Here is a 16,360-nt window from a genome sequence, read left to right as displayed (position 1 = left end):
CCCCATCACAGCTGGAGTCTCAACGGTCCTGATCCGTCACATCCAGCTGTGAAACGTTCAACTACCAAAATCTGTTACAACATTTACCAGAAAAGAAACAGAAAGGAATTATAGTTCAACAAAACAAGGTGAACACCAGTTTAATCTGAACAGAAGGTAAAACAAAGTATAAATGATGATGTTTTTTACAGATGTGTGAATCATGTGGTTTGTCGGTTTTATTTCGTAGCAGAGAACAAGACGGTTTGACAGACAGGAAGTAGCTGGATGGAACGGCAGCTGACTTGTGTCAAAATAAAAGGCGTCAGATATGAAGAGTCTTGTTTGGCTTCACTTTCTTCTTCAGTCCTTTCTTTTTAGTCTTTTTGTTTGGATCCACCATCTCTCCTTTGAAGGAGCCGGAGCTTTTGGTCGACCTCTGCTGTTTTCCAGTGAATTTCCTTGGAGACTTGAAGCCTCCCCTCCCTGAGCCCTTCACAGGGCCCTTGGCGGGGCCCTTTGCGGGGCCTCTGCCGGTCCTCGCTGCGGGTCCCGTGTTGTTCGTTTTATTCTTCTGCTTCTCTTTCTTCACCGACCTCTTCACCCGGACGGACCTGCCCTCCAGCTTCGAGCCGTCCAGTTCCAACGCCAGCTGGACCGAGTCGGCGCTCTGCGGCAGACAAACAGGTGGCTCGTCAAAATAAAATTCACCTAGATAAACATCCATCACTTAATGTGTTTTTGAAACTGTAGAAAATCAAGTTATATTTTACACAAAACAGGTTTTTATAATTATTTCTTATAAAGTGAATCGGTCTCATATTTCCACAGTAAAATATAAAAGATGTTCGGTCATAAAACCATTCAGAAACTGAGCCTTAAAACCAGATGTCAGGCAACTTTGTGATGTCACAACAAAGCAGTCACCAAGCCCCGCCCACCTGGACCCACCATCCAAACCTTGCAGGATTTGGTTTCTCTGAGTGTTTTTACCTAAAATCTGCTTTATTTTTATTGGATCATTTCAAAATAAAACACAGGAGAAGAGGAAAATATTTTTTCCATTTACTTCCTGTTTCCTAAACCTGAGAGAGTGTTCCTTCATCGTTCAGTGACACAAAAACCTTATTGTCATGTTTCATTTCAAACCCAGTGAGAACCAGGTCCGTGTAGAAATACGTCAAACATAGGACGACGGTCACGTACCTCAAACAGGACGTAGCCGAATCCTTTCCCCAGTCCAGAGTTCTGGTCTCGGACCAGTCTCACCGCCTCCACCGGGCCGCACTCCTCGAAATGCCGTCGAAACGCCAGTTCGTTAATCTCTAAACAAAGAAAACACAGAGTTCAGCGGCTGCTGCTGAAGTCGATCTGCCGTCATTAATTGAGACCGGAGAGAAAAACTCACCGAACGAAAGATTCCCCACGAAAACAGAACGTTTGTGATCGTGCTGCAACAGAAGAACATTCACAGAGTTCATCATCAAACACGCAGCAGCTGATTTGAACTGGAACGGGTTAAAGCTGACGGCCGGAGACTTACTGCCGAGCTGTCAGTCACTCGGTCCACTCGGATGTGAAAGTCTTTCTCGATCTCCAGGCCGTTCCTGTCAGAGTGAACAGTTCCACAGGTCATTAGCCGTTAGCCGTTAGCGAACAGCAGTATTACAAGCTGCAGGTTTACTGTGTCTGACCTTTCTAACGCCTTGGCGACCCCCTCCTCGTCTTTAAACACCACGTAAGCGTTCACGCTTTGCTTCTTGGGATGAATTTGACGTCTGTGAAGTAAAATGAACAAAAAATATATTTCATATAAAAGAGAAAGAAGATGCTGTTTGGTAGTTTTGTGTTTGTTGGTGGGAAGCCGGTGAGGGATTATGCAAAAACAACCAGAGGATAAACTGTGCACTAACAGACTAACAATTTCTAAATGTATTTGTTTATTTTAGTGTAAAATAATTTTCAACATAAGTTCCAGAAACATTTTCAAAAGTTTTTTTTTGTTTAAAACTAATTTAAGTTCAAAGTGTGAAAAATAGAAAATTTCAAGTTTTGCACAAGAGGATTTTTTGCATTCCTGAATGAGACTGAAATTAATCGACTGTCAAACTGTTGGCAATTTCATTTTCTGCCATTAGTTCAATCAATGAATCAATGAATCGTTTCAGCCGTGTTTATATCGTCATCAGATTTCTGACTTTTAAAAGTCACTTTGCTTCTGCATCTTTAAAAACAGACAAATTATTCCTGTAGTTGTGTCTTTATGTTTTGATTATGAATATCAGAAGCTGTGAATGAATCTTCTCTTTGACTCTTTAATAATGTGACGTGATGAGATGCAGAAGAAGAAACACAGACACAAACGTACTTGATCGCTGCGACCTTGCGGGACATGGACGGATCCTCTCTGACCTGCAGGGGACAAACAGACGAGCGTCAGTGTCTCTGTCGGCCTCTAGATGTCGCTGCTGCAAACCTCTGAACGGACCGAAGGGACTGAGGAAAAACTGAGGATGTTAAAGAGTCCATCAAGAAAAGAGAGAATCATGTGATAACTGAGAAAGATTCACTCATTCATTTGGAAACTTCTTCCAGTCCCAGAGGAGGAAGTTCAGGTCACAGCTACATTTAAAAACAAAATCACTATAATCTGTGTTTTTTTCATACAGAGCTAAAATGAATCAGTTCAGCTCTGGTGAACTTTGACCCGTGAGTTTGCAGTTTTTCTGGCTTGCGTGTGAACTGTTAGCTCACCGGCTAATGCTACAATACAGTGTGAGAGTTTCACTTGTATTTGCGATGAAAGACTTCTATAAAATTCAGCCTCTATTTTGTTTTTTTCACAACAATGACGACGACGACTCGGTGTGTCGGGAAAAATCATGTGATTCAAATATGTTTAATTAAATAATTTCAACTTTATTAAAGGAAAACACATGTTCCTAGATTTTTTTCAACGTAGGAGCACAGATGCTTCCTGGGAGAAAAAGTGAGTCAATAATAATGTGAACAAATGATGGACAGCACTATGAAAATGAGACCCACACTGTAATAAACTCTGTTATTTATTCAGTGTTTTTTAATATTATATTTTAATTAAGCTGATGAACTGAGTCGGCTCAGGACCGAACTGTTTGCTGGATGTTTGTGTTGTTGTTTTTACCACGGAGCGAAAGCGGATGGAGTCGATGGATCCTTGATCCCTGAAGAGGCTCCGCAGCGTCTGAAGGACAGAAGAGTTTACTTCCTGTTTTGTTCACGTCTCAAAAATATCAAATGAACAACAACTCGTCGACTCACATGGAAACATCCTGCACTGATCAGACACACAAACTCAACATCACCTTCTTGGTGCAGCTGATGGGCAGGTTGCCGACGAACACCGTCCTCTTGCTCTTCACGGCCTCCTCCTCTCTGCTGGCCTTCAGCCTCTGCCGCTTCATCACCCAGTGCTCCGCATCCTTCTCTCCGCCCGACTCCGACGCCTTCCTCTTCTTCTTCTTCTGCTTCACCGACGTCTCCTGCCCTCGCTCGTCGTCGTCCGCCTCCTGCAGACCGCTCTCCCTGAAACCAGCCGCCGAGGAGGAAGAGGACGGAGAGACATGAAAAGAGACAGAGTCACAGATGAAGGTTTTCAGACTGAAGCTGCTTCATTTGACGCCTGTTCAACAAATCAAAGGAACGATGAAGATTCATTGATTTTAGATTTTTCTATAAGAGGAAGAAAAGACTGAAAGTAGAGGAAGAAACTGAACCTCTCACCTGTTTTCCAGCTTCTGGTCGGCTGCTGATTTCTCCTTTGGCGGCTGCTTCTTCTTCTTCTGCCCTGGTTGACCTTTGACCTCTGGAGTTTCATTCTGCTGCTGCTTTTCCTCTGTGCTCCTCTGAACCGGCTGCCATGACGACACAAAACACAACACAACCAACAACACGAGATACGTTAAAGTGATATTCTCATGTGCAGAGTCAAACAGGAACTGTGTGTGTCACATGACTCAAATACTCACTACAGCACCAAATGTGGATTAATCCACTGCTGAAAATAGTCCCTACTCCTGTATGTTTGTTAAAAATCTACAGTAAATGTGTGCGTACGTTTACGTGTGTGTGTGTGTGTGTGTGTGTGTGTGTGTGTGTGTGTGTGTGTGTGTGTGTGTGTGTGTGTGTGTGTTCACCTCGGGCGCAGGCTGAAACAACAGAGATGCAGCTGGTGCAGCGGTGCTGAATAAAGTCGACAGCGACCCAGAAGCTGCCGCGTTCTTCTGGAACAAACTTCCTGACACCTGACCCACCACGTAGTCAGCTGACTGTTGTTCTGATGACGCCTCTCCACTGAGGACAGAAACACTCACATGAAGAAAATACTGAGTCTGAAAAACCTACTTTTAAAGATGCTTAACTAAAGAGTCAAGTTGAATTTATTTATACAGCAAAATATCACAAATCACTAATTTGCTGCAGAATGAGAAAATCATCCGTCTTCAGAGGCTCGATTCAGAAAAAGAGAAACTCCCACAAAAAGTTTTAATGTGGAAAAAAGGAGGAAGTGGATCCCAACTGAGGAGGGATCTGTCTTCCAGGATGGACAGACATGGGGAAGATAAGAATCCAAAGAGATTCATTTTCTTTTTATCAATAAATATTCTGTTTAATGCTGCAACTTCTGGTGAGCAATTAATCTACTAATTACTTTCCCATTCAATTGATTGATTGGTCAATGTATTTATATAAGTTATATACTTTAATCTTTAATTTTTTATAGGTTATAGGTTATATGATATAAACTGAGGGTTTATATGAAATAAAACTTAAGCCGCTTTGCCCTGAGTTCTGTCTGCAGGCCGCTGCCTCACCCGCAAACTGTTAAAATTAATGAACTAATTATTACTATTATTATCTGTTAATACTGAAAATGAATCCGAGGTCAGAGATAAGACGCAGGTTATTTTCACTGACGATACATTGGGGAGTAAAAAGGTGTAAACAAACCTCTGGTGAAGTTTCTTCTTCATCGTTTCTTCGGGTTCCTCCGGCGTCACTCGGAGACTGACTTCCTGTTCGTTCTTCTTATTGGAAATAAATAATTTATCCGGTAAACTGCAGCATGTACACGGATTTCTAGGACTTAAACTGCAATTACATGATAGTTACGGCGCATCCACACGTTTTCTTTCCAAGCACACTGCTGTGTTACTGCGAATTGTTCCCCACGGTGAACACGGACAGAGCGAAACAAAGGTTCCTTTAATTGTTCTTTGAATTAGCGTTGATTTGACGCCACCGAGCGGCACACTTCCGGTCCAAGACGATTGTAATTAAACAGACGCAAAGATAATGTAAGTAAAAAGAAACGTATGTTTAATTTATTGTATATTTTTTATTGATTTTCGTTAGAAAAGTTTCACAGGAAACGAGTGCAACGTTGAAATCGGTCACTTCCGCTGAGGCTCAGCTGTGTAATGTTTTGGTTCGGGAGCTAGCTCAGCAGCTAACACGCTCATAGGGGAAGAAGAAGGAGCGACCACGCTCCTAAATCTACATCTTTAAGCGTTACAGGTAAGTTTTTAGTTCTTTTTTAAATAGCAGAAAGTATTTTACATGCGTTTGTGAAATTTCGGGGGCCAATAGAAGAATAAGTTCAGCTGACGTCATGTTATAATGTCACAAAATAAGTAAAAATTAACGTGACGCAACGTAATTAGTTAACCGACATTACAGCACTAGGAGCTGGTTCCCGCGTTGACTGTCTTTCTTTTCGGTTTCGGGGTTTCTCTGCTCGGCAGGGGGTTCGATGGGAGTCGACCAGACGGAACCGGAGGTGCCGGAGGATGCGGTGGGCAGGCGGGTGTCCTGCGGCGGGGAGCGGGCCACGGTGCGGTACGTGGGTCCGGTACCACCCACAGCAGGTCAGAACCGGGCTGCCAGATGGAAACTCCAGTCATCCACTGACTCTATTACTCTGACCAGTTATAGGTCAATGTTTCTCAATAAGTCAGTAAAGTATCTTCAGACATCCCACTAAATAAAACAGTAATAAAATGCTTTTAATTAATGGAGTTTGGCGTCAGGTTTTCTCCATACACGACAAAATAAGGAAAGTAATTTTGTTTTTAAAGCACATTTTAAAAACAACTCTGTTTGACAAGTCGTTGAACAGCTTTGAGTAATAAAATAATACTAATCTTTATTGAGTCAGTATGAACAGAGATATTCAGGTCCAAACACCAAACAACAGAAACATTGAGATAATTGACGGAGGAAACAAAGGAACCAAATGTGTGTGTTGTGTGTTCAGGGCTGTGGCTCGGCGTGGAGTGGGATGACCCCGGCAGAGGGAAGCATGACGGCAGCCACGAGGGAGTCCAGTATTTTACATGCAGGTGATCCTCACTTTAATGTCACATGAAACTACATGACAGTACAATTCTTCTCAGTTCACCTGAATGTCAGAGTTCTGGTGTCGTGTTTGCTCAGTAGCTTAAAATGAAGTAGTCTGATGACGAGTGATGTATATTTGATAGATTCAATAAATAGAATTAGAATCTTTTTTCGCTGTTTTATGGCTGAAACTTGAATGTTGTGTCCCTGACTGTTTTCTTTGGACTCTCTCAGTCACATTAAAGGAGGCTCCTTCGTCCGCCCGGCGAAGGCGAGCTTTGGCGTGGACTACCTGGCCGCTGTGCGACAGGTGTACCAGGTCGACACAGAGGAGGTGCTGAGTGAGGAGATCTCCATCTCCGACAAGAAGCTGAAGTGGTGGTGTGTCGAGGAGCGCAGGTACGGAGAAAGAGATGCACTGTCGTGTGTCACAGTTCTGTCAGTTAATTTCACCTTCACTTTTTTTTGTCTCTGTAGTTATGAGAGTCTTCCGTCAGTGATACTGAGTCGCTGTGAGGTGAACGGCCCCGGAGACGATGGAGAAATCAAGAAAACAACACCCAGTATCTTTCTGCAGAGTCTCTTCTCACTGAGGGGATGTGAGTTATTGCTTTAGGGTGAAGTTCCACCATGAGGATTAATGTTTTTGACTGGATCGCAACAGCAGGGCCAGTCCTATAATCTGGGATGTCCCTGACTGACAGAATGACTGACTAAATTTCTTTCTTTCTTTCTGTCCACCGAGCCGCTCTGGTTTCCCAGCCGTCTGGGAACTGCAGGGAAGAGGAGGAGTGCTTCCAGTACACTGAGCCTCGCCTCCATTACAGCAAATACACATGTATCATTATTACTAAAGGAGGTAGAGGAATAACTAAACACAAGACACACCTGAGAACTTTGCTGATGTTTCACTCAGGCCTCATCCACATGTACTTTTATTAATCTCTTATGTTATCTCTCTGTCGTACTTAAAGAAAATCTCCATCTCCTCATGAAAACAAGAAGAGGCTGAGGTAGTAGTAGTATTAGTAGAAGTAATAGTAGTAGCAGTACTGGTTTTACAGGTGATATCTTTACAGTTGTGTGCAGCTCCCTCAAAGACAGCGATGTCCCGACGATGAAAAATAATCATTAAAATCTGAACATTAAAAATATGAACTGAGTTTGATAAAGACCCGTACGTCCCAGATGATGTCAGCAGAACAACGAGGGTGCTCAGTAACTGTTGCGTCTGTCAGGTTGTGAGTGTTTGTGTTGAGTGACGCCTTAACAGCAGCGATCAGACGTCCAGTGGTTGGACATGAGTGGGACTCTGCTGTCCTGCTGGGAGGACGTGGCCGCCGTCACGCAGCAGCTGGAGAGACTGGAGGGACTACAGCTCAGGTACGCTGTGTGTGTGTGTGTGTGTGTGTGTGTGTGTGTGTGTGTGTGTGTGTGTGTGTGTGTGTGTGTGTGTGTGGGTGTGTGTGTGTGTGTGTGTGTGTGTGTGTGTGTGTGTGTGTGTGTGTGTGTGTGTGTGTGTCTGTGTGTGTGTCCCGTCATTGATAGTTTCATCTTGTTTCATTCTTTAGCAACAACAGACTGCGTTTGACCTCTGACCCCTCGACTCACTGCCAGGCTTTCTCCAACATCAAAGTCCTGGCTCTGAACAGCTGTTACCTCACCTGGCCACAGGTACACACCTCTGTACATAACACCACACACACACACACACACACACACACACACACAGTCTTTGTTCATGTTTCATCACCAGGATCAGTTTTACAGTCACTTGTCTCCACTGTCACAGAAAGAGATGTAAAATATATTTATATAAAATTTATTGTTATTATATTTTTTTGATACTGACATAAAACCCTGTATGTTTGCTTGAATATTTATATGAGCATAATTTTTAACATATTTTGTAGTTGTGCATTTATTTATTTATTTTATTGAAGCTACTAAAAAATGTTATTATTTATTACAAGTAAAAACTAATATACAGAAATATAAACACGAACAATCCAATACAATAAGTAAATACAAATGTATAAACCCACAGACAGATATTGGACCAATATTTATAAATATTTTATGTCTTATATATATTAAAAATATATTATTTAGTATTATTAGTTATTATTAGTATTTGTTTATTTATTTTGGGTATTGAAACAGTATGTATTTATATACATCATATTTATGTAATTTAAATTTTAAAAAAAATTGTGTACTATATATGTATATATATAGATAAAACATTCATATAGCACAATCAGATTTGTGTTACCAGTATTTATGAATATTTTATGTATATGTTTTTAATTTGTTTATTTATTTGTGGTAATAAAACATATTTATTATTTATAAATATAATATTTATAAATTTTTCCCATGTCGACCTTATATCCCATATCCTGTGAACCCAGCATAAAAATGGAAAGTTTTATATAAAAACTATCATTGATACATTTTTTTTAAATTAATAATGACTTAAAATTTGTTATTTATTAGTTTAATTGATAAGAAAATAAAATTAAATAATGTAATTTGTTTTTATTTTACAAGAGTTATTCATAGAAAATTTGAATCACTTGAAAGTCTCTTGAAATTAAAAAATCCTTTTCTGATCCCTCCTTTTTCCTGTTAAGCTTCAAAATAAAAGTGGCAGCCTCTTTGTGATGTCAGGGTTTAATTCGTCAAACATCATGTTATGTTGATTGTTTGATATCGATTCACTTCCTGTCCTGACTCTGTGCTGGTCTCTGGTCAGATCCTGCACTGCGCCCCCATGTGGCCTCAGCTGGAGGATCTGTGTGTGGAGGAGAACAACATCACAGAGCTGCAGAGGTAAATCCTGTTTCCTTCAAACTCCTCCACCTCACAATCCGGACCAGCACCCGGTCCGTCTGTGGTCCCGACACTAACCCCTGTGTCTCTGACGTGTTTAACCCTTTAAAGGCCGGAGGACGTCCTGCAGTCCCTGAAGAGTCTCAGTCTGTCCTCTAATCCTTTAGTCCAGGAGAGCGTGCTCAGTCTCTCTGCTCTGCCCAGGTACAGTCCACAACGCACCCAGTCACTGACACTGTCCCGATCATCGTCCATCACCCTGATCAATACATTAGGATTATTTAAGAATAAAAGAAAGTTTTACAGGTTAAAGTTACTGTAAGAGTCTGAGCCGGAGCGTCTGCTGTCGGTGGCCAATCAGATGATCTGATCAGAAATCAATAGAGGCTGCCAGTTTTATGATCAGATATGAATCAACAATGGGACTTTCCAAAGTGATTTATTTTATCAAATTCAAAAGAATAAAGACAGAAGAAAAGAAGTTTGATGAAGCTCCTGCTCTAAAACGAGTCCTGATTATTCTTCAAAACTTTTGACAGTAAATCGACTTTTATTAAAACTGAACTTTGACCCTGGCCTCACTTTTGTGTTCGTTGCTTCACAGTAAAAGTCTCCCAGCTGCAGGGAACTGGAGGAAAAACTGGAGGCTTTTATTGTGAAGTGTCACAGTTTATCCTCAGATGTTGATCATAGGTGTTGAAATATGTTTCATATCTCACATCATGTATTTATCTGTATTTTACTACCTTTAATACAAAGTATGGAGATAGTCGAAACCATGAAACCTCGTGTTTGTTGTGTTGTTGTTTGTAATTTGAATTATTTTATGTTCTAGTCATTTCCTGTTCATGTTCCTAAAGCAGATGTGATGAGCTCTTGTGTGTTGTTTGATGACAGACTGGAGCAGCTGAACTTGTCCAACACCGGACTGTCCGTCATTCGCTTTGACGACGCTGCACCTGGTAAAGTCACATTTCATGTCACAACTTCATAATAATAAAGTTTATTTGAACAGAACGAATCAAAAGCACAAATTAGAATATTACATGTGCAAACACATAAATACACAGTTAAACAAAGTGAATAAGGTTATGATTTACAGTAGAAACACAATTTAAGCAGCAATGTAAAAAATAAAATGTAATTTAAAAAGCTTTTGAATAACTTTTATTTTTTAATTAAAATCAGCATCTATCCTCCTTCTTAAACACTGAATTTCCTGTTTCCTGTTGTGTGAAACTCTTTAACTGTTGATTTCCCAGTTTTAAACTCGGACTCTTTTCTGTGCAGGAGCTCCGACAGAAATGTTTCCCGCTCTGAAGAAACTCAGCCTGGACCGCAACAACATCACTGAGGTGAGTGTGTGGTTGTGATAAAGACGGACTTAAAGTCTTTACACTTCACGAACATATTGAGTCTCACGGCTGATTTACTCACCTCAGTTTTACTGTAAAATAAGATATTTTCAAAATAAAAGTATGGCTTCATTATCTCCCCCCCCCTCTCTCTCTCAGTGGTGTGTGGTGGACGAGCTAGCCAAACTTCGTAGTCTGGTTCAGTTTTCGTGTCGTGGTAACCGACTGACGAGCAGCGACCGAAACCCCAAAACAGCCAATCAGATACTGATCGCCAAACTGGGACGACTGGTCCTCCTCAACAGCTGTGAGGTGTGTGTGTGTGTGTGTGTGTGTGTGTGTGTGTGTGTGTGTGTGTGTGTGCGTGCTCTAGCTGACTCGTTGCCATGGTTTCCATCAGATACAACCTGAGGACAGGAAGGGGGCGGAGCTGGACTACATCAAGATGTTTGGAGAGGAGTGGCTGAAGGCAGGGGGGCGGAGTCAGCCCAGTGCCCAGTTCATCAGTCAGCACCCTCGTTACCAGACCCTCATCGACAGTAAGTTTAGACAATGTGAGAAACTGAGTCCAGAGGTTCGGATGGTTCCTGTTTTTATTCTTTTCTGTAGATAAAAAGTATTTTTCACTTTTAAATATTCAAAGTTTTCCCAGAAGCCTTCAGACGTCTGCTCTGTCAGTGCTGGTCATCTTGTTCTGTTCTCAGAGTACGGAGCTCCAGAGGAAGGAGAGCTGAAGAAGCCGGAGCCGTTCGCCCTGAAAAATCAGCTGTTAAGTGAGTCCACCTCTTCCTGCTCTCTGATTGGCTCGTATACACAGTTAATGTGTGTTTTTTTTCCCTCCTGAGTGAACACACAGCAGCTGACATGATGTTTCCCGCTCTCATCTCTCCTCTCCAGAGATCACGTTTGTGTTTCCTGATGCCGGCGAGCGGAAGCCGATCGAGAAGAAGCTTCCAGGTAAAACGACACAAACGACCGACGTGAATCAAACCAGAATAAAACGTTGTTCAGTCGAGTGACGCAGAGTGTGGTTCTGTTCTCAGCCACCATGGAGGTTCAGAAGGTGAAGGGACTCCTGTACCGACTGCTGAAGGTCCCTGTGGCAGATCTGAAGCTCACCTACACCAGCCCCAAGGTGACGCATGCTCACACACAACAGCACTTATATACATATATGTTATAACACCTGAGCAGACAGGTGAGTTGAGATTGCAGGTAGTTGTTTACAGTCGTTATTTAACATCATTCGTATTTTCTTTAACATGGTTTTCATCTACTCTTACTTCCTGGTTGGGAAATGTGGATCAGGCTTTGAGCCCCGCCCACCACCTGCTTGCTCCAGGTGGACAGGTGAAAGAGCAGAGAGTATCAAGATGGTGAGAGGAGGAAACATCAGCCACATGTTTGAGCCTCAGTCAGACCCAGACTCAGAGGAGGAGACTGTTGAGACCAGAACCAGAGACTAGCAGACGGATCAGAACCGTTAGCGTAGTTAGCATCTTTTCAAAATAGCCTAGTTAGCATCTTTTCAGAGCAGTTAGCGCAGTTAGCCTCTTTTAGCACAGTTAGCATCTTTTCAGAGCAGTTAGCGCAGTTAGCCTCTTTTAGCACAGTTAGCATCTTTTCAGAGCAGTTAGCGCAGTTAGCCTCTTTTAGCACAGTTAGCATCTTTTCAGAACGGTTAGGGCAGTTAGCATCTTTCAAAAATGGTTAGCGCAGTTAGCATCTTTTATTTGTTTATGTTGTTTGTTAGCTTGTAACTGGCAGTGGCTGACACAGTGTTAGCGGTTGTTTTCATCAGTGTTGAGTATCATTATTGAGCATCAGATCAACCAGGACGATTGTTTCAACCTACAATCAAGAAAACTGACACTTTATTCTAGAAACAAGTGAAAGGAGTTCGTTATATTAACTAATCTAGTTTTTAAAGGACTCAGTGAGACAAAATGACTTAATTAAATTGTTGATGAATCAATTCAGATCAAACTCCTCGTTTTCTCTGATGAAAGTTAAATGTTCTTTTCTGTCCAGATGGTGGGGACAGAGTTTGAAATTGACAGCGACCTGAAGACTCTACAGTTTTACTCCATAGAGGACGGAAACCAGGTGCTGGTCCGCTGGTCCTGACCCGGTCCAGGAGGTTGAAGAACCAAGTCCGGTCCCACAGCAGAGACAGAACTTCAGCTGTTTCTGTGTCAGACGGACACACAGCAGCAGTCTGTGGATGGTTTCTATCACAGGACGGTCACACGGACACTGAGGTGGATTTACGAACAGACTGGATTTGCTGAGACATTGTTTCAGACATTAAACTGAAGACAGAGTAAAAACCACCCAGAGTAACCCACGGCAACGCATGAATCACAGGCTGAAATCTACAGCTGAACCAACAAGTTGACAGATTTAAATAATCAACATCTTTACCTTCGGCTTTGGTTTGACCATTAATTGAGTAATGTGTAACAAACTGTGTTGGACAAATATAATCTTATAATATGTTTCCAGTCAAGACTCAATTTTTTGAATGTGTTTCCTCATCTTTACCAAGTTCTCTTTGCTGATTAAGGCCATGAGACACAGTCAAAAGATTCAGAAAAAGCAAGTAAGCGAACCTTGAGTTTAAAATATTTTACCACAGATACAGTCTTGGTCAGAATTACTGGCACTCCTGGATTTCAAGAACATAATTCAGAAACAAATCAAATGAACCAATTTTATATTTAAGCAGAATATCTGAATGAAAAGTCAAAGGTCACTGAACTAATTTAAATTCATCAAATAATTCTGTCCAGGGTACATTTTATTTCACAATATGAAACATTTTCTTTGTTGTTCAACAAATTTTCACATTTAATAAATATTCTGGTTACAGAAAATTTGTTCATATATATTTATTTCTGAAGATATTCTGAATTCAGTCTTTAAAAGTCAGATGCGTATGTGTTTAACCAGTTCTTAAAAGCTCAGCGTCACCACATGTAGATTCTCTGACTGTAACCACGGCTGTAGACTGAGGAATTCATTTGTTTATTTTGGAACAAGAACAAGAAAATGTGATTTTAAAAAAAAAAAACAAAAAAACAATAAAAATCTTTTTATTGTAAAGGCGAAGGATCAGCAGCTGGTGTGAGTCTGTTTCCTTCACTTTCTGTTATCAGAAGATAAATAACGTCCAGCGGTTGAGGAGACGTGTTCAGATCCACAGCTGAAGTAAAAGTACTATCACATGAGTGTGGAAAAACAAGGCTGGGTCTAAACTTTGCTTTGATACAGTCATAGTGAAAGAGAGACAGGAAAATTGGAGAGAAAGACTGACATGCAGCGAAGGTCGGACTCGAACCTGTGCAGCCAGAGTAAAGAAGAAACCGAAAGCATTCTGTCTACCAGATGAACTGTGATGGCAAACACACCGAATTCATTATCTTTCTTGTGTAGTCTCTCACAGATCACAGCCTCTGTCTAGATCCACAATAGTTACATCTTTATTTACTTCAACTCCACATCGTAACAGACTTTTATTTAAGGCAGGTCTTTATTCTAACACTAAACTCCTAACAAGAAAAAACTATGACAAGAAAACGTCATACTATAGTGAGGCATGAAAGACGTAATGCTAGAATAGGGCGTAAAAAAATGTCACAAAAACGTCATAGTATATTAATGTGATAAAAATTTAATGAAAACATCATAGTATAGTAAATAAAAAAACATCATACTATAATAAGGCAAGAAGAGTAAAAAAAAAACGTAATAATTTAGTGAGGCAAAAAATGTCATAGTATAGTAAGGTAAAAGACAATGGTACAGTAAAGTATAAAAAGTAAAAAAAAACATCTTAGTATAGATAAGCAGAAAGTATCATAGTATAGTAAGGCATAAAAAGTCATAAAAGCGTCATAGTATAGTCAGGCATAAAAAGTAAAAAAAAGTCATAGTATAGTAAGGCATAAAAAGTCATAGAATAGTAAGGCATAAAAAGTCATAGAATAGTAAGGCATAAAAAGTCATAGAATAGTAAGGCATAAAAAGTCATAGAATAGTAAGGCATAAAAAGTCATAGAATAGTAAGGCATAAAAAGTCATAGAATAGTAAGGCATAAAAAGTCATAGAATAGTAAGGCATAAAAAGTCATAGAATAGTAAGGCATAAAAAGTCATAGAATAGTAAGGCATAAAAAGTCATAGAATAGTAAGGCATAAAAAGTCATAGAATAGTAAGGCATAAAAAGTCATAGAATAGTAAGGCATAAAAAGTCATAGAATAGTAAGGCATAAAAAGTCATAGAATAGTAAGGCATAAAAAGTCATAGAATAGTAAGGCATAAAAAGTCATAGAATAGTAAGGCATAAAAAGTCATAGAATAGTAAGGCATAAAAAGTCATAGAATAGTAAGGCATAAAAAGTCATAGAATAGTAAGGCATAAAAAGTTAAAAAAAAGTCATAATATATTAAGACATAAAAAGTCATAGTATAATAAGGCATAAAAAGTCAAAAAAAAGTCATAGTATATTAAGGCATAAAAAGTCAAAAAAAAGTCATAGTATAGTAAGGCATAAAAAGTTAAAAAAAAGTCATAGTATAGTGAGGCATGAAAAGTAAAAAAAACGTCATAATATAGTAAGGCATTAAAATAAAAAAAAGTCATAGTATAGTAAGGCATAAAATGTCAAAAAAAGTCATAGTATAGTAAGGCACAAAAAGTAATAGTATAGTAAGTCATAAAAACTCAAAAAAAGTCATAGTATAGTAAGGCATAAAAAGTCAAAAAAACATCATAGTATAGTAAGGCATAAAAAGATAAAAAAAAAGTCATAATATAATACGGCATAAAAAGTCATAGTATAGTAAGGTATAAAAAGTCATAAAAACGACATAGTATATTAAGGCGTAAAAAGTCAAAAAAACATCATAGTATAGTAAAGCGTAAAAAGTCATAGAATAGTAAGGCATAAAAAGTCATAAAAACGACATTATAATGGACATAAAAAAGTCATAATATAGTAAGACATAAAAAGTCATAGTATAATAAGGCATAAAAAGTAAAAAAAAGTCATAGTTTAGTAAGGCATAAAAAGTAAAAAAAAAGTCATAGTATAGTGAGGCATAAAAAGTCAAAAAAATTCATAGTATAGTAAGGCATGAAAAGTAAAAAAAAAGTCATAGTATAGTAAGGCATAAAAAGTCAAAAAAACGTCATAGTATAGTAAGGCATAAAAAGTCATAGAAGAGTAAGGCATAAAAAGTCATAGTATAGTAAGGCATGAAAAGTAAAAAAAAACGTAATAGTATAGTAAGGCATAAAAAGTCATAAAAACGTCATAGTATAGTAAGGCATAAAAACGTCATAGTATAGTCAGGCATTAAAAGTCATAGTATAGTGAGGCATAAAAAGTCAAAAAAATTCATAGTATAGTAAGGCATAAAAAGTCAAAAAAAATTATAGTATAGTAAGGCATGAAAAGTAAAAAAAACATCATAGTATAGTAAGGCATAAAAAGTCAAAAAAACGTCACATGGACATAAAAAAGTCATAATATAGTAAGACATACAAAGTCATAGAATAGTAAGGCATAAAAAGTCATAATATAGTAAGGCATGAAAAATAAAAAAAAACGTCATAGTATAGTAAGGCATAAAAAGTCATAAAAAGTCATAGAATAGTAAGGCATGAAAAGTCATAAAAACGTCATAGTCTAATAAGTCATAAAAAGTTAAAAAAAAACCTCATAGTATAGTAAGGCATAAAAAGTCAAAAAAACGTCATAGTATAGTAAGGCATAAAAAGTAAAAAAAACGTCATAATATATTAAG

At 39.2% G+C, this 16,360-nt stretch overlaps 2 protein-coding genes across 3 annotated transcripts; one reads left to right on the top strand and one right to left on the bottom strand.

Moving 5' to 3' along the window:
• Positions 1-108: 108 nt before the first annotated feature.
• rbm34 (RNA binding motif protein 34) lies at positions 109-5,162 on the bottom strand. The gene is made up of 11 exons (XM_022760680.1): positions 4,969-5,162; positions 4,155-4,311; positions 3,742-3,872; positions 3,324-3,543; positions 3,143-3,202; positions 2,348-2,391; positions 1,674-1,757; positions 1,523-1,586; positions 1,388-1,430; positions 1,186-1,304; positions 109-649 (listed from the first exon to the last, which is right to left on the bottom strand). The coding sequence occupies exons 1-11, from the start codon at positions 4,989-4,991 to the stop codon at positions 305-307; spliced, it is 1,290 nt and encodes a 429-aa protein (XP_022616401.1). The 5' UTR covers positions 4,992-5,162; the 3' UTR covers positions 109-304.
• Positions 5,163-5,432: 270 nt separating this feature from the next.
• tbce (tubulin folding cofactor E) lies at positions 5,433-13,051 on the top strand. Of its 2 annotated transcripts, XM_022760655.1 has the most exons (17): positions 5,433-5,535; positions 5,763-5,885; positions 6,275-6,359; positions 6,592-6,756; positions 6,835-6,920; positions 7,641-7,740; positions 7,929-8,031; positions 9,116-9,192; positions 9,304-9,396; positions 10,090-10,154; positions 10,483-10,547; positions 10,707-10,859; positions 10,948-11,086; positions 11,252-11,320; positions 11,445-11,504; positions 11,591-11,682; positions 12,579-13,051. In XM_022760655.1, the coding sequence occupies exons 2-17, from the start codon at positions 5,771-5,773 to the stop codon at positions 12,672-12,674; spliced, it is 1,563 nt and encodes a 520-aa protein (XP_022616376.1). In that variant the 5' UTR covers positions 5,433-5,535; positions 5,763-5,770; the 3' UTR covers positions 12,675-13,051. The 2 variants fall into 2 exon arrangements, with proteins under 2 accessions (XP_022616376.1, XP_022616377.1); XM_022760656.1 differs by lacking the exon at positions 6,592-6,756.
• The last annotated feature ends 3,309 nt before the right edge of the window (positions 13,052-16,360 follow it).

Source organism: Seriola dumerili, unplaced genomic scaffold (assembly GCF_002260705.1).
Source record: "Seriola dumerili isolate Sdu_G_001 unplaced genomic scaffold, Sdu_1.0 BDQW01000349.1, whole genome shotgun sequence".
NCBI lineage: Eukaryota > Metazoa > Chordata > Actinopteri > Carangiformes > Carangidae > Seriola > Seriola dumerili.
Note: the sequence above shows the minus strand (reverse complement) of the source record. Positions and strands in the feature narration are given on the sequence as shown.

Bases quoted from the DNA above. Each gene is read 5' to 3' on its own strand.
- rbm34 (XM_022760680.1), bottom strand. From the start codon at position 4,991: ATGAAGAAGAAACTTCACCAGAG. The intron at 4,312-4,968 runs GTTTGTTTACAC...TTCTGTCCTCAG, and splicing joins AAGAAGAAACTTCACCAGAG to TGGAGAGGCGTCATCAGAAC. The intron at 3,203-3,323 runs GTGATGTTGAGT...TCTGTCCTTCAG, and splicing joins CCATCAGCTGCACCAAGAAG to ACGCTGCGGAGCCTCTTCAG.
- tbce (XM_022760655.1), top strand. From the start codon at position 5,771: ATGGGAGTCGACCAGACGGAACCGGAGGTGCCGGAGGATGCGGTGGGC. The intron at 7,741-7,928 runs GTACGCTGTGTG...TTCATTCTTTAG, and splicing joins CTGGAGGGACTACAGCTCAG to CAACAACAGACTGCGTTTGA. The intron at 11,321-11,444 runs GTGAGTCCACCT...TCTCCTCTCCAG, and splicing joins CCTGAAAAATCAGCTGTTAA to AGATCACGTTTGTGTTTCCT.